At 38.8% G+C, this 20,782-nt stretch overlaps 1 protein-coding gene across 1 annotated transcript in view; it reads right to left on the reverse strand.

The window, feature by feature from the left end:
• Nucleotides 1-1,296: 1,296 nt before the first annotated feature.
• CTSC (cathepsin C) overlaps nt 1,297-20,782 on the reverse strand; it is a 37,916-nt gene continuing 18,430 nt past the window's right edge. Inside the window, exons 3-7 of the mRNA XM_025928052.2 lie at nt 18,504-18,670; nt 14,011-14,166; nt 9,263-9,378; nt 3,426-3,557; nt 1,297-2,137 (exon numbers count right to left, since the gene is read on the reverse strand). Of these exons, the coding sequence (XP_025783837.1) occupies nt 1,635-2,137; nt 3,426-3,557; nt 9,263-9,378; nt 14,011-14,166; nt 18,504-18,670 (1,074 nt within the window). The 3' untranslated portion in view covers nt 1,297-1,634. The remainder of the gene's footprint in view (nt 2,138-3,425; nt 3,558-9,262; nt 9,379-14,010; nt 14,167-18,503; nt 18,671-20,782) is intronic.

The following is a 20,782-nucleotide window of genomic DNA, read 5'->3' on the forward strand; positions in this document are numbered from 1 at the left end:
CTCATAGCAAGGTACGGCATGTTTATTTATAGAACATGTGTTAGCTGTTTCCTCACAGCAAACATTTTACGATCTGTGTTCAGAAAAAGAAGACTTGAGTGATATCTAATATTTATATACTCTTTTCTACATTCCAAATACTGTTTACATGTTCTACGTATTATGAAGGCATTTAACCCTCGGGGAGGTCTAAGAAGTAGGTACATGTATCCTTTACTATTCAAATCTATTCAGTTCCTGGATTCAGTGGTTAGAGGTCAAATAAAGGTCAGCGAGCAAGTCTGGATGCTGTGAAATTGCATCATCTGAATCTACTTTTGTTTCCCCACTTGGGATGTTGAAAGGCTGAGGCTTAAATAAAGCTTAAATAAAGTAAACCATGCCATAGAAAAGTGCAAGGGTTTAGACATGGAGAGATTACACAGGGTTATCTATCCCGTTATCTCCACCTCACAGACCAGCAAACTGAAACACAGGTGGGTTTAAGAAAACTGCCTAAGGCTTTGTTGCTCCTATGAGGCACAGCCAGAAAGCTTATCCAGGCACTAAGCACCAAAGTCAATGTCTCGCTTGTGCTTGGCTGCGCAGCTAAACTTTATTTTCCTTTGTGGATGGCGGTGTCTCCACACATACAACACATGTTGTTCTCCTGGAAATGTCTTTGGGGAGGTTAGCCAGAGTTCCCATCCTCTGCGAGCTCAATTTGTCACCAGACTTTGATTGTATGTTCTATTAGCACGAATGTAAACAAGTTTTAGATTATGAAACTTGTTTTTTGTACAGCTTAAGAGTTTAATTCCATGGCTTGAAGAATCATGGTATTCCATGCAGTCACCATTTTTAATAAATTCTGCCACTGTGGATGAGGTAGTGATCCCTGTCATATAGAAACAGAAAGGCACCTGGGTGGCTCAGTCGGTTAAGTGTCTGACTTCAGCTCAGGTCACGATCTCAGTTTGTGAGTTTGAGGGCATCGGGGTCTGTGCTGACAGTGTGGAGCCTGCTTTGGATCCTCTGTCCCCCAACTTCTCTTTCCCTATCAAAAATAAACATTAAAAAAACAAAACAAAATACCTTATTTCTTTTCTCTATGGCCTCTGGTTCATCAAACATCCAGGGAATAATTTTAGGGTTAGTCATTATTTGCCCTTATCATAAGGGTTCTTAGTTTTTTTTTAGTTGAAATACACTCAAATTCTTATTTTTTAAGTACTTACATAAGTAATAACATGAGTCTAACTGAAGGGGCCAATGATGAAAACTGCTAAGCACACATATATGTCACCTAAACACTGATTAAAAACTTAAAAAAAAATTTAATAATTTCCATATTTTCTTGATTTTTACAATTGAAAAATAAATCTGTGTTCTCACAAAGAGTTTTAAAAATATAGCATGTTTGAATTACAAATGATTAACAAAATCCTGAATTTTGTTCCTGCATAGTAAAGTAGGCCAGAAGTCAATGGGAAGGTATGTTCAAATCAAAGGCAGTTTTCATTCTAAAGGCAAAAATCTTCATAGGAATTGATTTGTAATCTTCTGCAATTACTGCTATAAACGTCTCCATCTGTGATACACCAATCCCCTCTCATGACCGATGGAAGTCAGTAGGAATTGCTGGGAGGCATACCCTACAATTTAGGAATTGGTGTGGCTGCCACTGCTATGCTTTCAATTGCACACTCATCGGTTCCTCTGCGGATCCGGAAGTAACCATCTTCGCCCCAGCCAATGCCCCAGCTGTTTTTAACAATCCAATAATCCATCCCAGACACTGGGTCAGTGCCATAGCCCACCAGCAAGACGGCATGATTAGTCAGCTCAAAGGGGTTGAAAGGGTCTCTCAGACCAGTGTGGTAGTAGATCCCCTTGCGGTAGTGGAGGAAGTCATTGTAGACTTCAAAAGCAACTGCCATGGGCCCATGGTGGACCAGTTCAAGCTTCATCAGGGCTTCGTTGCAGCCTCCATAGAAACCTCCCACATAGTGGTACTCGGAGGAGTAGTAACGGACGCAGTCCTCCTTCGGTTTGCATGGAGAGTCTGTGCCTGTGTAGGGGAAGCATGCCTCTTCCACCAGCCCAAAATCTTGAGCGTATTTTCCTGCAATGAGGTAGGGGAAGCCACCATCACAGCCTGAGGATGAATAACACACATTAGAAAGAGGCAGAGGAGAAAGTGTCCCATTTCCTATTTTTCCTTTTCTACTCCATTAATTTTTTGTTACCCCCAAGAGTTGTTCTTAGTTTAAATGCTACTTCATTCATCCATTAGCCACATAAGCTAACTACCCTCTCATCCCCATATAATTAACAGACATTTATTTGGCACCTGACATGGAAGGTAGCTATAATAGCACAGTGGTTGAGTGGGGAGGCTCTGAAGCCTGACTATGTAGTGAAGTTCAGATCCAAAACTGTGAAGAATTTAACTTCTCCATATCTCTGTTTACTTATCTGTAAAATATGGATAGGAATAGTACCTTCCTCGTAGCACTGGTTACTACATGTAAAAGCAATAAAAGTTGGCTATTATTACCATCATTGTTAAATAGCCAGACACCACAATGTGGCTCTTCCTGAAGGAAGTCTTCTCTGACTACCTACTGCAAAAAAAGTCTAAATCAGGTCCCCATCACCTGCCTCCAGTCCTTACCTTATTATAAACATCCATTAACGTGTATTTTTTCTTCACCGTTCTTTTCATTACTTAATTTCTACCTTCCTCACTTAAGTGTAAGGTTCATGAGGATAAAGGACTGTCTTGATACTTACAGTTCCCAGGGCTTAGAAGTTACAATGTTGGGGTTTAATAAGTATTTCAAAAAGAACAAGAGGCTCAATGACAAATAATCATTCCTGGCAGTTTCACTCTCTACTGGCCCAATCTGGTGTTGACAGAAAACTTTAACCTGAGAATGTTTCACTGTCAATCAGTTGCAGCTGGGCTTTCTACATAGCTTACCCATGCCCTGTTCTGAAAGCCCACTTTCAGAATTTTAGTTTCCTCCTAGAGAGAAACCAGTGTTAGTATGGTTTTAATTACATTTTGGGGTGAGACTTTAGCTGGAACTGAAACTTTACTGTTTAGAAGCGGTGTGGCCTTCAAAATATTACAGAACAACTTTGTGTCTGTCCTGTTTATAAACAGGGATATCTACTTCTCAAGGTTTCAAGCATTGTTAGATAATGTCCATAATAGGCTCCTAAGAGCTAGTGCGCATTCAGTACATAGTAACTAGTGACATTTTGCTGAATGGTGCAGTGAATTCCATGAGAATCACTCATGAATAAGTGATAGGGCCAGAACTTGCACCTAGGTGCTCTGACTACAGACAGTGTGCTCTCTACTACACTATCCTTTTACCTTTGCCAACAATGGCCTACCACACCCAGGTAAAAAGGGCTTGAAATACATCACTTACCTTGAGCATACTGGCTGCAAGAGACAACCTCCTGAGGGCTCAAGATTGGGGTCTGAGTATTGTTGGTTAATATACGAATTCTTGCTTCTAGCATACCCATGGAAGCAAATGAGTAGCAGCTGCCACAAGATGCTGGTGATGGAAAAGCAAGATATATAACCCAAGAGAACTTTGAAGCACTTACAAAGAAACACAGAAATATGTGAGTGGAGAGATACAATTAACATATTTATATTGTGTGCTGCTGTTGTGATAAGAATCAGCCCAATATAGAAGATTCAATAGACAAACACTATTAACCTTATAGACAAACGTTAGGATGTCAGCTTTCAAAAGGCCAAGGTTACTCTATGGGGCTTTCCGTGAGAATATTTTAGGAGGCAAAACAAAGCAAAACGAAACCAAAAAACTCCTCTAATCTCTGAAAAGAATTTGGTACTCTTCCTGGTAATCAAGAAATAATGTATGTCTGTAGCATTCTGAGCCATTCAGTTGAGAAAAACTATGAAGGGACACATGTGAGCTGAGCTTTTAAATATCTCCAGAGCAGCATTTTCTAAAGCTACTTGTTGGGTGGAATTAACACTAAGAATGGCTCAGGTATGGGTGTATTATAGAAAGTTCAATTTAACCAGGGTCGAGGAGACAAAATACAACAAAGTCCAAGAAAGGTAAGAGAGTAATTATAATGACAGATATGGTATTTAAGGTGGCCAATGAGGAAGTAAAGGTATAAGGAATATGGAGGTAATGAAATTGAAAACAGACTGGTTCTAAGGGGAAAAGGGTAAGAGCAATACAGTCATGGTCCCCTGAGAAGTGTCACCCAGAGGAAAGAGGAACACGAAAAGTAGCTGGATAGAGGTAAGGGAGAAGGGAAAAGAGAACTGCTTTATTTAATACCCGGATGTCCTGGTGAAGACAAAATTAATTTATTAAGAAGCAAATGCTAGGGATATAGTTGCTCTTTCAAGAGAAAAAAATGTCTTATTATGAGGTAATTTATATGAACAACATCATTTTTCTACATTTCTTTAACAGGTGTGAGTAAACACATAAATACATTTAAGAAAATATGGCACATGTGACAAAAATGGGATTTCAACTTGTTACATTCTAGAAAAAAATGAACATAGTTTTAGTATCTCTATTATACAGCCTCTTTCACCTCTGCCACTGACACAAATTCTACATAGAGTTAGGCTTGCAACAAATCAAAAATATTGGTATAAATGTAGTTACACACAATTGATATTATTCAACGTGCTAATATATTATTTACCAAATTATTTGAATGGTGAGCACTCCCTTATGCACTAAAATAAGATTAATGAATAGACAATATTACATTAAAAAAATCCATTTCACATTAAGAGTATGTTGCCTTCTCTTTAATAAACCTGAAATTAGTAAAATTTAGTAACTGCCTTCCTTAGAGAGAAAAGTATCCAAAACAACATTATGTATTAGATTACTATCTATCGGGACACTGTTCTTCCCTTTCACCAGGTGATGTTCATTCACAATTGTCCCTGAGTACAAATGAAAGCCAGGATACTCTACGCTCAGCCCCTAACATCCTACACTCCAGCTGAATTACTTATACCGTTTTCCTCAAACTGAACTGTGAATTTCCATGAGTGTACATAAGAAATGTGCCTTCTTCATCTAGCTGCCTGATGCAATCAAGAAACTCAATGCGTGTTCGTAGAAATAACATTCCAGTTACTAACAAGTGGATATAGATTTACATCCAGGGGAAAAAAAGTGACTTCATTGGTAGTAGTCAACCTTTACTTGTTTCTAAGCTATAAGGGAGGCAGAAACCTAGACTCTACTGTGAGTCCTCTCCAGTAGTTAAACAATACCACATGTCCTTGACTAGAGTCCATTAGAACTCTACTACCCTTTAACTGCTACCATTTCAGATGTTTCCCAAACTTCTCCCTATAAACATCTCAGATTTATCCATACCATATACTGCTTTTACTGCTAAGAGATCTCCTAAATGATGAAGATTAGGACAAACACTTGGAAGAGGATCTTGAATTCACCTGGTGTAGTACCCACTTGATAATGGATATGTTGAAACTCAGAAAGAAGCAATGATCTGTTCAAAGTCACAAAATGAATAGATGGCAGGTGCTAGTATCTAAGCGTCTCCTAAGGCAGGTTGTGTTCTTTTCAGTTCATATGTCTGCATCTACTTGAAAGAATTTTCAAATTTTCTTTCCTGTCATCAAGTTACTAAATAGGCCAAAATTAACTCGAACATTTTGTTTTTGAAACCATCTAAATAATGCTATCCTTGGGACCCCTCTTTCAAATGATAGAGTGTCAGAGAACTAGATCAGCAACAGTAAATAGATAAAGCCAGTGTTCTTTTCAAGGTACACTTGTAATAAATAACATCCCAAGAATAGGGAAATGGCCCCATTTTGATCATCCAGCATTCTTGGGCCATGGGTATCCACAGAAACAATGACTCTTGGTACTAACCATTGAACCTTCATCTGACCACCTAGCACTGTGGGAGCGATAGGCCACATGTACATTCAAAGGCTCAGAACGTGCTGTTAAGAGAGAGAAACTGCAGCAATGAGGTAAGGACACAACCTTCTTCAAGCCATTGACACTCCCAGAATAATGTGTCAGCTGCCAAGGAAATTAATGCCTTTTAAAAAGTTAAGACTAAAATGTAGATTTTAAAAGAACCATTATTCCTTAAGACTACAGGGCAACAAAGAATTAAGGGGGTCTGACCCAGACAGAGCTTTGCAGTAATCAAATTTCCACCAATTCAAAGAGCTAATGTGATTTCCATATGGTTTAACTATGTTCGGCTGCCCCTTCCCACAGTGGAGGACACACTCAACTAGTAAGGAATCAGGAGTCTTCCCCATCCCTACTCCATGACTCAGCTGTGTGACTCTGGGCAAGTCACTGGACCTTTCTGGCACTTCCTTTTTATCTTGTATGTAAAATGAATAGCGTGGAACAATTTCAGGCCCTGTGTACAGATGGTATTTAGAACAAGACTTAAATGAACTAGGTTTTGGACATTAGAAAAACACTGCATTCCCTAACTAATGTGACCTGAGAGACACCCCCTTTCCCTTTTGAAGGTGCAATAATAAAGAGAGCACATAAGAGGGAAGAACAAAGAAAGTCCAAGTCTTCCAATTTCCTAGTTTCTCTTCCCTCTCACACTTAGACATAAATCTAGCCACACAGCTGGTGCTTAAAGCAGCCTTCAAGTGTCAAGATAAAACCTCATTTTCCTCGCAATATTCCTTTTGTCACTCACCTTGATTTGCTTTCTGAATACAGCAAAGTTGTGAATTACCTTAACTTGGGTAATTTTGAATTCTGGGTCACCTAGAACACTGGTGTTCCTAATGTTAGTGGAATTTTCCAAGTAGCCCAGTTTCCCAGAAGAAAAAATAATTAATTTTTTCCCCAACCCAAAGTAAAGACAACCAAAAAGGAAGTCAAAAGAGGAACCTTTAAAAATTGCCCGTGTCTGTACAAATCATATTTATAGCACTCATAGAATATAGAACATGGGAGACAATGGTTTTTACCAAGCTATGAGAAAACCAGTGTCAAAGAATTCGGCTTTAAAAACTCTAATTTCCTTCCCTTGCATTACTGTCTCATCACCAGTCAATTGTGTCTTTCTGGAAGTGAATGGAACTTTTTTTTTTTCTTTTGTTTTTTAATTTTAAAAATTTTTATGGCTTATTTTTGAGTGAGAGAGAGAGAGAGAGAGAGAGAGAGAGACAGACAGACAGACAGACAGACAGCACTAGCAGGGGAAGGGCAGAGGGAGACAAAGAATCCAAAGACAGGCGAAGACAGGCTCCGGGCTCTGAACTGTCAGCACTGAGCCAGACATGGGGCTCGAACTCATGAACCATGAGATCATGAGCTAAGCCAAAGTCGGATGCTTAACCAACTGGGCCACCCAGGAGCCCTAAACTTTTCTTTTGACCTTCTCCTATGCCCCCAGCAAATTTTACAAACACTACAAAAGCAGTTACCATATTATATTTTAATGTTTTTGGCTTGCAGGTCTTGCTAAACTGCAAATCCCTAGGACAAGAGCTATATCAATTAGTCTTTATATCCTCAGCCGTTAAAAAAAAATTGTAACACATTTGATGCTCTATAAACACCCTATAATACGGCAAGAACAACCATGTGCCAGGCCCTCAATAATCAACACTTGACGTGCAGTATTTACATAATCCTCTCAGATAAATATAGAGCATCTCTTTGATGACAGAGTAAATTTTAAGCCTCTCTGGACATCAGCCCTTTAATTTCACTCTCCATTCATTTCTCGATTACTTGCAAAGTTCTCTCATCCCCCATCCCTCCTTTCCAAAGAAGCCCTCCCCAGGAAAGCAAAAGTAGGGGACAATTTTCAGGATCTCTTTCTCTAGAGCTGAAGAGTCCCAGAACAACTTGTGAAAGGAAAGACAAAGAGATGAGACCTCTGATGTCATTTGGAGTACAGGAACCTTGCTGGCTGGCTGCTCTAAGACCTGCTCAAAGCTCTGTACACTCAGAAGACTTTGCCAGGATTCAGTGAGGATGGAATTAAAGGGCTGGTGGTGAATGCTGAGAAGTCAGGCTGATTATCATGGAATTTCTAGGAAAGGGGAAGAACAATTTATTTTGGGTTGTTATTAACTTATAATCCTCTCAGAAGACACTAATCAGAATGTTTCCAGACAGCAAATACTACACCTATTTTACAGTAACAAATCAGTCGTGTGTACTGTAATTATCTTCAAAATGAGCTTAGAAGCAATAAACCTGAGTATGGTATGAATGATTCTCCAAGTCACTGTTGGCTAAAATTTAGGATAACAAGATAATTTGCTATCAAGCACTATTGGAGGAAGAGTTATTCAATCTACTCATATTGTATCAAATTTCTGAAAATAATGGATAAAATGCAATTATGATGATACTTTTGGTAAAGCTGGGCTCCACAAGGTCACCATTCAGGAAGCTTGGTTAATACTTACCATCATATGTCCTGTTGACAGAAAATGAATTAAAAAGGTCCTTACACAGCTCAAAAAATCTACTGTAACAGAAAAAAAAAATTAAGGATCTATTTTTCTGGGCTCATACAGTAACTAAAAACTAAATGGTGGGGAGCAGAGGGTGGAATGTGTAGGGGCAAATGGCCAAGGCAGATTCCACCAAAGCATTTACAGAAGGAAGACCAATTTCAATTCTGTGCAGTTCTTTGTTTCTCTGCATGAGTCTCTCCTACTGGGGAGAGCAGATGAGCTTGTCTTACCGGTTACTGATTAATCTCATTAGCTACCTAGAAGTACTTGGAGAAGGCTACTATAGAAATGCTGGGCTCAGGGGCGCCTGGGTGGCGCAGTCGGTTAAGTGTCTGACTTCAGCCAGGTCACGATCTTGCGGTCCGTGAGTTCGAGCCCCGCGTCAGGCTCGCGTCAGGCTCTGGGCTGACGGCTCAGAGCCTGGAGCCTGTTTCTGATTCTGTGTCTCTCTCTCTCTCTGCCCCTCCCCCGTTCATGCTCTGTCTCTCTGTCCCAAAAATAAATAAACGTTGAAAAAAAAAAAAAAAGAAATGCTGGGCTCAGCTGGAGATTATCTATTATCTCTGATCTGTCGTGGATAAAAAAGGAAGGAGTGGCCATTGGCTATATACTTTCCATTTCTTTACTAAAGTGGATCGTGCCTGTTTCATCCCTGTATCCCCAGAATCAACCCGAGAGCCTGGTATATAGTAAGTGTTCAGTATTTCAGAATGAATAAATGAAAAATCAGACTTTTTTTTTTTTTACCTTGGTTTCTAACAGGAGTAACAAAATTGGTACCATGAACATTTCTCCAGTCCCAAGATGCTGGCAAATGTAAAAGCTTTTCATGTATTTCAGCAGTCAGTGGTGCAGGTTTGGGTCTAGGACAGAAATAATACATTTGACATCAACATATATTCATTCCTTTGAGGATGATTTCCTAACCCTTAATTCCATGATTTCAACTACACGGCTGCCTAGAATCTACATTCAGGCCCAAGGAGCACTTGTCCTATCAATATTTCAATTATACAACAATGTGTCCACTAGGCCTGTTTCAACTACACAACTAAGTTCTATAAATGGCTTTACAAATGGCTTTTACAATTGGTTTCTTTTTCAGGGTTAGCAATTTTCTTCTATGAAAGGACCCTGGTTATGTACATCACTGAGATGCTATTTTTAGTATATTTCAATAGCTGCATTTTCTTAAACAGATTGTGACTAAGAAAGTAGACACATGGGAAGTTGAAGATGGCCTACAAAGGATACAGAGAAAATACAGGAACTACAGAGGTTTGACTCAGGAGATGGTTAGTGGTGATGGTGAGGTGGTTACAAAAGAAGTCAAGTAGCACAGAGATTAGAGATCAAGTAGACGACTGGCTCCATAAACAAGATGAAAATGCTTCATCATTACAGAACTGTGCCTTATAGGATATGGTTGGAAAGCAAGACACAAAGAGAGGACTTGCCTGGGATGATGGATGAGGGACAGACACATTGTCCGGAAATGAGAAAACTGTTCTACAAGCTTCTCCATGTTAGCAACTTAAAACAAATAGCATTCCAGCTCTAGACACACTAGATTTCTTGGGAATTTTCCAGTCTGTGAAAGGACTTCAGTGTTCCAGGTCTTCCTGCTGCTCCTTTTACCCCAAACGCCTGCTGCCTGCTGCTTAGAAGAAATCCCTTTAGAAGTTCTTCCCTAACTCCTACTTTAAAGACCACTCACACAGCAGCGTCTACCCACCAGCCGCCAACAAAAACTCACTTCTATGCTCCAGCAACTCTTTAGTTAGGGCACTACTATTACACCGTGATAACATGTATCTTTCTGATTATACACTATGTGAATTTCTCATTCAACTTGGCATTGCCATATCACACTGTTCTAACTTTTCAGTGCTCATCCGGTTTACCAGGTTCCAATTTAGTTACTGGCAAAGATTATTTCTGGGCTTCTTCATGTCTTCTGCAACTATTCCCAATCAATTCCCTCTCTCACTTCTTTTAGAGATGATGTGAGTCAATGCTAGGACACAATGGAAATGAAACAGAGGAAGAGGAAAAACAAAAACCACTCGTTAATAGCAATCATAACCTTCTGAAACTGTAAAGATAGCATATTCCATAAAGAAGTATCAATTTTTCACTAAAATATTAACTAAGCCAGGACATTACTGGAAACTCTACGTGACAAGGAGATGAACTTGATGTGATCTGTGACCATATGAAAGACTGCATTAAGAGACATGAAACATATGGGGCGCCTGGGTGGCTCAGCTGGTTGAGCATTTGACTTCGGCTCAGGTCATGATCTCATTCATGGCTTCTGAGTTCGAGCCTCACGTCGGGCTCTGTGTTGACAGTTCATAATCTAGAACCTGCTTCAGATTCTCTGTCTCTCTCTCTCTGTCCCTCCTCCACTCACACTCTCTCTCAAAATAAATAAATAAACATTAAAAAAAGATATGAAACACAGAGCAATTACAATAACACAAAGAAGTTGTAAGTTATAAAACATACAACTTAGATAATGTCAATGGAATGACCAAGGTACATAAAAAAGCTATGCACCATGAAAATTTTAGGGCAGGAGAAAAAAACAAATCAAGAAACAAATCTTGGATATTTCTTTCAAGATTTGTAAGTAAAAATTAGGTGTGAACAATTTTTGGAAGGAAATAAAGTTTCCATGATTTTGCACTGTAAGGATAAAAGATTCAATCAATCAATACATATTAATTGTCCTGTATATACTTGAGAATACACTAAGTAATTTGAAAGATTAAAAAAGGAATTGGGGGCACCTGGGTGGCTCTATCAGGCGTCTTTTTTTCTTTTTCTTTTTTTTTTTTTTTAAGGCTTATTTATTATTGAGAGACAGAGAGACACAGAATGTGAGCAGGGGAGGGGTAGAGAGAGGGGGAGACACAGAATCTGAAGTAGGCTCCAGGCTCTGAGCTGTCAGCACCGATAGGCGTCTGACTCTTGATCTTGGCTCAGGTCATGATCTCATGGTTCATGAGTTCGAGCCCTGCATCAGGCTCTGCACTGATCCTGTGGAGCCTGCTTGGGATTCTGCCTCTCCCTCTCTTTGCCCCTCCCTCATTCATTCTCTCTCTCCTCTCTCTCTCAAAATAAATACACAATTTTTTTAAAAAGGAAATTGAAGTTTGGCAGCAAAATCTAATTTCTGAGCACATATCTTAGGTCATACTGACCTCCTACAGATGGTTTCACCACTTACTAGCTGTCTGACATTTGTGAAAGAATTTAACATCACAAAACTACAACTGACTCCTATTAAGATGGGTATAATCATACATACCTCAAATGATTACTATATAATTCAAATATGGTAATGATTACCAAGTGCTTAGAACAGCTCCTATCTCTGCAAATCCTTAGTAGATTAAGCTCTTATGATAACTCCCATCATCATCATCACCCATGCCATTAAGAGGATTAAATATGATGTGGATACCTTTATTTAAGCGATTGTCTGGCACAAAGCAGGCACCCAAATGTTAACTTCCTTCTTCCTACCATGCTATAAGGCAGAGTATTTGCCTGTCAATGCACAGACAGACAAAACTAAAAGAATGTGACAATAGAAGCTCGATGATGTGAAAATGAAGAGTGAAAGCCATTTGTGAGACAGGGAAGAATTACAAACATTATAGGTGCAGCACACATTTTGGGCTCTTAATCATTTGGGTCTAGATTCTTTAACTTTGGTGAAAGCTCTGACCTCAGGGAGATGACCATAACCAATACTTTTTCTATACTTTCAGCAGTTTCAATGACTCCCTGAACCTCAAGTTAAGGATCTGAGAGTTTCTATTATGTCATTGGATTCTTAGAACTAATTTATATACAAAAATGCTACTGAAAACCAGGCAGCCAGACCACAATGTCTGCTTCAGAATTTTCCATTTCACTCAATTCCATCTCCTATCTCTAAACTTCTATGGAGCCATAGCCACAGAAGCAGCGCTTCATAAAGCTAGCCCTTCTTTAAAACAAAGGTGGTTGGGTGGAGAGACAGAAGTGCCAAACACAAAAGAGTTCCTGAGAAACATGGCCCATGGCACATGGCAAAGCAATTGTGTCTGAGGCTCAGATGTTCAAACCTCTTTCTCTCGTGCCCCTTTGGATTTTTACTCAACAGTTCTCACTTCTTGTCTCACACACACCAATATAGTTCCTTCACTTTCTCAAACCTGATACAACATGCTCTCTTCCCTAATTTCCACTCACCAGAGTCTCATGGGCTGGAAATTCCTTAGAATACACTTTGAGAAATACTGTAGGAGAGTCTTTTGAGAAAGGGGCAGGATTATCAGAGAATGCTATCAGTTAGATAGGAAAAAATCTCTACCCAGAGTCATAATTGAAAAATGTCAGAGTATTAGGATTATTAGTCTGCAAATGAAAAAAATCAGAAACGCATTTTAGTTAGTGGCCCGTTCAAACAAAACCTGAACCAAAACTCTATAGAGATTAATAAGGAAATAATCACTGTATTCTCTGAAAACTGGAAAATGTTTTTATGTACCAAGGAAAAATTACCTACACAATTTACTGAGTCCCATTGACTCCTTATTGGTTTCCAGTTCTCTGCCCTTTGGTGAGATCAAGTTCTCAACAAGGTATGGCATCCCCGGAATAACCTCGGTCATTTAACAAATGTTTAGGGACTATATATTCTGATAGATCCACCTATAGCTTTGAGGAGATTTTTAAAAATCTACCAAATTTCTAATATAAATTCATTTTCTTAAAGTAAGAAATATGCCATGGAAGTGTCACTCCTGGCTGAGGGAAGTAGATAGAGGTACACTGATAAATAAGGAGCAATTTTCTTTTTGCTGGACCTGATAATAGGGAGTGTTGAGATTTTTCCAGTGACAAATCTGACAGTTCCTGAGGCAAGATGAGGGATATTTGAAAGAAAGAGTGGCATGAATGGAGTTAGCTTGACAGCAAAGTTTTTAGTAACTGTGTGTCTTATTTTCTGAAAGCAGATCAGGATACTGAATATAGGCACAAATTTAAAAGGCTTGGGTTAACCAGGTTAAGTTTATTTATTAGATAATAGGTAGTAACACAATCATAGCTGGGTACAGGAAGATGAAGCTGGTATTTTAAAGAATGTCTAAGAATGGGGACCAGGAAGAAAAGAAACCAAAGAGATGGGACTAGAGAGACAGGAGGTGGGAGGCTGATCCACAAAGCAGCAGAGAAATGACAAAACCCTAAGCTGGCATGTAGAAAATGGCCAGGGAACGATGGCGGCGGCAGATGCTGTGAAAGCAACAGCCATAAATAGGACTCAGAGCACTAGGATGTATGTGAAAAGGAGAGAGAGAGAGACGGTCAGAAAAAAAGATAGTGTAACAAACTGGAATGAGCAACAACATGGTGGGCAAACCAGGGAGAGCAGGTTGGAGGGGAGAGTGGCATTAAAATATCTTTATTAGCGATAAACAGATATGCTTTATTACCTTGGGATTCTTCGGCTGTGACCACCACCTCTCCTAATCATCTCTCTCAGGGTGAGAGTCTCATATTCCATGTATGTGGTTGCAGTCCAAGACTTCTGAATGGCATTGATTGCTTTCACAAAGTCATGGTTATATTGGTAGAGCCTATTAGAATAGCTAACAACAAAAATAAGACAGTCTCAGTTATCCTCTTTACAGATGTAATTAGACTTCATTAAAGTAGGCATCCTTATACTCTGGGCCTAAGTGGAAAGTGGAATAATATTTTAGGAAGGCAATTTTTTTTTTTTTTTTTTTTTTGCTTTTTTTTTGGTAATGCAACTGAACCACTTTATTCAAATCTTCAAAATAATCTTTATTTTACATTTTTAGTATAAAAATCAGTAAGTTAAATGCACCACAGTTTAAAAAGAGCCATAACACTGAATTTCCATAATAGTCAATGATAATCCAGCATCACACAAAGAGAACACAAAATTTAGATAAACTGAAATTATCAGAAAAAATAAAATCCAATTTCAGAAAACAAAAACCAAACTACTAGGATTCCTGAAGTACTCAATCTTAATGAAATTTCACTAGACTCAAGTCATTTTGTCTTGTATCATATTCAGAGTATGAGCCTATTAATCCAGTTCAAAAATTTTTGGGAGCCATTAGTAACCGCATCAGACACTCTAACAATAAATGTAACCAATTTTTGATCTGAAAAATCCCCTTAATTTGACTCTAACGTCATCAAGCTTCTGAAATATATCCTACTCCTTACCCGTCATATTTTAAACAAACTGTTGTTTATAGCAGTTTGTGTTAATAGCTTTTGTTCAAATAGAGCTGTACTTCTGGCACCAAAGCAAATCTGAGTTTGTTCATATACGAAGACATGACCTATAAGGAAGGTCCAAAAAGTACCCTTCACTTTTGCCTGAGGGAAAGCACATGTATACCAAGAGTCTAGAACTGGAATGTCTCGTATAAAATAAAAGTTCAAGTTAACAAAGATCTATGTGTAAGGATGTTTGATGAAACACTTTTATAATACTGATAGATTATAAATAACCTAAATAAATGTTCTAAGATAAAGCATTGATTAACAATGGTACTTCATTGACTATGAGTTTATTCAGTAAAAATGTACAGGAGATTATTTACTGCGTGGAAATTAAAGGATATCTCACTAAAATAGAGTCTGGAGGTTTGGCAAGGGGAGCTCTCATGCCCCACCACTCTTTATCAATGGCAAATCCAACAGGAAGATAAGGATCTTGCCAGTGGATACAACTTTACTATCCCATCAGGAGGAAGAAAGGCTTACCTCCTCCCCTGGCAAGGCCCAGCCAATGGGAGAGAGCCGCAGCTCAGCCAATGAGAAGCCACTATACTTCCAACTCCCAGTTTCCTGCATGACTGTTTTGGTTATCATAACCTTCCCAGTTCCCTCCTATCCTCTATAAAAGAGCTTGCTTCCCTTGCTCTGCACACTTGTGTACGGTTTTTGCCATAGCTTGCTGGTCACAGTTGCAATTCTCTGCTATTCCCAAATAAAATCACCTTTTGAGGGTAAAATAACTGTCAGTTTTATTTTTAATGTTAACAAGTGATACGGAAGAGTATTCGCACTGTATATAAATAAAAAGGCAGGATATCAAATAAGTTTATATAGAATCAACCAATTTTTGTGAAAATATACTTATAGTATAAATACATTTTTAAAATGCCAAGGGGTGCCTGGGTGACTCAGTCAGTTAAGTGTCTGGCTCTTAATTTAGGGTCAGGTCATGATCTCACACTTTTTGGGTTCTGTGCTGGCAGTGGAGCCTGCTTGGGATTCTCTCTTTCCCTCTCTCTGCCCCTTCCCCACCTGCTCTCTCACACTCTTTCTCTCAGAATAAATAAATTTTAAAAAGTAAAAAATAAAAGGCCAAAACTTGTTATCTCTGAGTGGCAACATAGAATCACTACCTTGCCCCACCTGCTACAAGTTTTACAATGCACCTTTATAACTTTGTAATAATAATAAAAAAAAAAAGGAGATGACAGCATAAACAGTATATAATGTACATATAGCATGGCAAACATTATAACATAGGAGGCAAAAAATTTTTTTTACATATGGACGTTAGGTTTACATCCTTGTTATTCAAATGTGGTTCTTGAACCCAGTATTAGCAGCCACACCTGAAAGCCCGTTAGAAATGCAGATTCCAAGTATCCAATCCAGACCACCAAAATCAGAAACTACATTTTAACAATATGCCCAGGTGATTCACAATAACATTAAATTTGAGAAGCACTGGTTTCCCTGATCTCAAATGCTTGGGTATGGATATGGATACGGATATAAATAAATCTAATACACAGAGAATATGCTTACAAAGCAAAAAGACTGGAGAAGTTGATTAGTCATACAATACAAACTTGTATCAAACCTATGTTCCAGGTACTAGGATTACGGATAATTATTTCTACTTAAGAAGATTCTGTCACTGAAGTGTGACTCATTATCCAAGACTTCCCAATTATGCAAAGCAAGATACACCTAATTTGAGTAACACCTAGGCATGTTGTGAACTTTTCTTTCCCTTTTTATTTAGATGTTCACAGAGGAATTATTTTGACATAGTTAAAGAAACCTGGGAGCACTGAAAATAATAAGAAAAATGTGCAACTACTTTGATAATCATGTGTATACATGTTTTTATCAAAGCTCTTTCCTTCTTGCAAAGTGTGAAACCAGAGAGTTATGATTATTAAATAGATTTTAAAACTTCCTGTATCTGGTTCCTGACAACACTAACAAAATAAAAACAAGTTACAGTTGTTTGTTTCTTTAGATACGAGGGTAAATTTTAAATTGTAAAGGTCTATTTTGAAGTGTTTTCCACTGATGGGAGTCACTGTTGACTCTCAGGTATTCAAGAAGCAGTAAGTTAGTCCTGCTTTTCTTGCTTTATCCTAGCAACACATCAGACAGGGACATGTGCACTATACTAATGACAAGGTAGGTCTTAAACACTATTATTTTCAGTGTTTAAGATCCAAGGAAATTAAAAATAATGTAGTTTACTATGGGGTAACAGATCATTAAGAGCTGAAAGAGACCTTAAAGATCTCTTTAAGCATAGAGCAGAAGACCTTAAGGTCTTAAGCATAAGACCTTAAAGCACAGTCCCAAATGCTCCTTCTACAGGTGAAGCGGAATAGGTTCTGAGCATGCCAGTGAGTAGCTTCTTCATTAAGTGGGACAATGTTTAAAATACCGAAAAGAGCACATTACTACACAGCACATCCCAAGTGGGAGAGTGAAAAGTGAACAGTTTAATAAGAAAAGTGTTGCTCAAGGATCAAGTCAAGCAAAGTAATTTAAAAGCTAAATTCAAAATGGAGAGGATGAATTAGTCTAGATCTTTATGAGTACTTTCCCAGACAAGTGCAACTTGTCCTCTTTAAACTCCTGTCCCCATTGTCTCTACCTCAGAACCACATCCCCAACTTCTCTACTGTAGGATCACTCACTGCCCATGTGGCCTGGCCTGGGAAAATTTATTCATGGGTACTTTTAGTGGATTTCACAACTAAATAAAACAGAAAAGGCTGCTACCAATAATACCCATGTATCTTTTCCTTCCAAATAACTAAAGTCTGAAATCTCTCATTTGTGTGGTTACTTAACCTGGACCTTGCTTAGCAAAAACTTTAACTGCGTATTGTAAGTTGAATTGTGTCTTCCCAAAATTCATAGGTTCAAGTCTAAACTTCCTCGGAAAGTGATTTGGAGACAGGACCTTTAACAGGGAAATTACAGGAACATGAGGTCCTATCAGTGGTCCCAAACCCAATATGACTGGTGCACTCAGGAAAAAAAGAGATCAGGAAACAAACCGAGGGGTGACATGTAAGGACACAGTGAGAAGGTGGCTGTGTGCAAGCCAGGGACACAGGCTTCACAAGAAACCAAGCCGGCTGACATGGTGGATCTTGGACTCTAGACTCCAGAACTGTGAGAAAAGAAATTCTTGTTGCTTAAGCCACTCAGTCTGTGACACTTGGTTTCGGCAGCCCCAGCAAACTAATACACTGCTACATCACTACTAAGAACTGTCAGTTCAGTTACTCACTGCCCTTGTTTAAAAGTTATGTTCAATTAGTATCACCTATGATTTGTTGCAACATAAACATTGGCATGTACAAGTGTTAAGCAATCACATGGCAATGATAAACCGCTCTTTTCTTTCTTTGGCACTGCAATTCTATGGTCCTTCATATAAATTTTCTTGAAAGCCATCAGTGGTCCATTACTCTTGGAAAAAATATTTTCTTCTCTCCGTTCCATTACTCAACATGTTTTTCCAGTTAGGTTTTATATAATATGGCCTATGTTTCTATGTTAAATAAATTGTATATCATCAAAATAATGTTTTCCAAGAATTAACATAGACGCATCCTTCTACATACTATAAAACTAAGTGTCCTTTTCCCTTGTAACAACTCACTTTTCCGGGAGACTCTCAAGGTGTGCTGTGTTCACATTCACATTCTCAGAGGTACTTCCCACCTTGGTTCCCGTGAAGCAAGCCCAGTTCCGGCCCAGCACATCGTGCACCCATCCAGGCATGGTCTCCTGGCAGTAACTGGTTACCTTGCCGCACTCTTCTTCATACTGCAACCAAGTAAGGGAAGGAAACGTCAAGCAAATGGATCTGTACTCATCTGTCAGGTCCCTTTTCCCGGCTCCCATTCACAGTCCTTTCATCTTGGGAACCAGCCTCTGCCAACCAAAAGAAAAAATTCACCCTGAGAGGTTACATTCTGAGAATTACTCTATAAAAGGAGGAGAAATAAACTTTTCTATGATTGCAGGAACTGACTGCCAAAAAACAAAATTTGCATAACAAAACATTTCTGGGAATGAAAATCAGGGGGAAAAAACCTAATATTTTTAGAGCATCTGCCCCATGGCAGGCATTTTACAATAGTTTCCTCATGTAGTCCTCGCTAAGCCAATGGGGAAAGAGCCTTCAACAGGCCCATTTTACCAGCAAGTAAGTGGAGGCTCGGCTGAGAGAGGGTATGTAGCTCCTAAAATAACAGAGCAGTTACACGGCAGAAACAAATTTCTGTTCAACTGTCAGACTATACTTTTCTACTCAAAGAAGATGTACTCCAGCAAACTACAAAAATAAAGGATGAAAAATTTCCATAGAACTAAACAAAATCCTTTTTCCTGTCAACCTCACAATTTATTAGGATAATCTGATTATGGGGGAGAAAAGTAACCTGATTATTAATATTCTCTCCATTATATTTCATTAATATGGCCCCTTGTCCTATTCCAATGTTAATACTGAACACCTATAATGTGATAGATCTAGGATTTGAACTCAAATACATAGGTTCCTGAGCTTACAAACCCTCATGTTATAACATCTCCTCATGGAGAAGGAAAGCCCAGAATGTAGGAGGAAGAAAGGGAAAATTCATGCTAAATTTCAATGAGGAGGGTCTTGGGCACAATTTCAGGCACTGACTTACTGGAACAAAAGCACAGAAGCAGTCAGATGACACATAAACAAATTGCCAGCAGTCAGCTGAATTGCAATACTTTTCTTTCGAAAAGTACATAGGTTATTTTTGACTCACAGGCTATAGTTTGCGAACTCCTAACAAAACAGGTATCACTTTACCTGTGTGCAGGGGTTGGCAAACTTTTCTAAAACCAGAGAAACAACATTTGAAGGCTTGCTAACTATAAGGCCTCTGTCAAAACCACTCAACTCTGCCACCGCAATATAAAAGTTGTATAGGAAACACAGAAATGAATGAAGTAGACTGTGTGCCAGTAGAACTTTATTTACAAGACCAGGCCCAAGGTTTGCAACCCCTGCGTTTAGAGGAATGCATGGGCTAAACTATACCTAAGGGTAGAATTACCTTTGCATCAGACTCTCTCTGAATTCAAATCATATTTACGAATGGAGTTAAAAATGCTTGGCCTTAGAATCCAAAAAAACTAGATTTGAACCTTGGGATTCACCACCCACTAAGCTATACAACACAGGATAAGTGAGTATGGACTACTCACATAGATTTATACTCTGCATCCGTATTGGTGGTTCATGATATTGTGAAACCTGTCTATCCACAGCTGGCTAAGCATGTCTTCACCTGTGTGAGTTCAGCTTCCTGCTCATGTCCCTGCTAAAGCCCCAACTCAGGATGAGAAACACTGAAACAAAGGCCTTAGAAGATGACCAAGCTGCAACATTAGAGGGTGTGTTGCATAAAAAGATCAGTAAAATTTATATTTATTAAAATCAAAACTACATGCAACTGCTATTTTTATAGATCAAAAACACACTAATACTGGTACCTCATTTGATGGAATCTAAACCCCTTAGCATTCTTTTCAGTATCTCTTTGGCACAGGCTCTTGATCGTGTTCCATTCTCTGCAGTGTGGTGGTCAGACAGGCCAGGTGGGGTTAAGCCAAGGCTCCCCCACCTCTGCCGTTTCAGAAAGCAGTCTGACAAGACTTTAAAGAGTTCTTGAAATGTACCTTACAAAATATGTCAGATACACATAAATGAAAAAAAAAAAAAATACTACACGTAGGAAGACACTCATTGCAACAGAAAAGTTAAAACCAAGAACTGTGTCCTAAATGTTCATGTATAAAAATAAAGGAGTATTATACAGCATTTTAAATGATAAATGTTGAGTTCTATAGGACAGACGGCTGCCTGCTTCTATGAATGTAGTTTTATTGAACACG

Source organism: Puma concolor, chromosome D1, assembly GCF_028749965.1.
Source record: "Puma concolor isolate L17-30 chromosome D1, mPumCon1.1.hap2, whole genome shotgun sequence".
Lineage (NCBI taxonomy): Eukaryota > Metazoa > Chordata > Mammalia > Carnivora > Felidae > Puma > Puma concolor.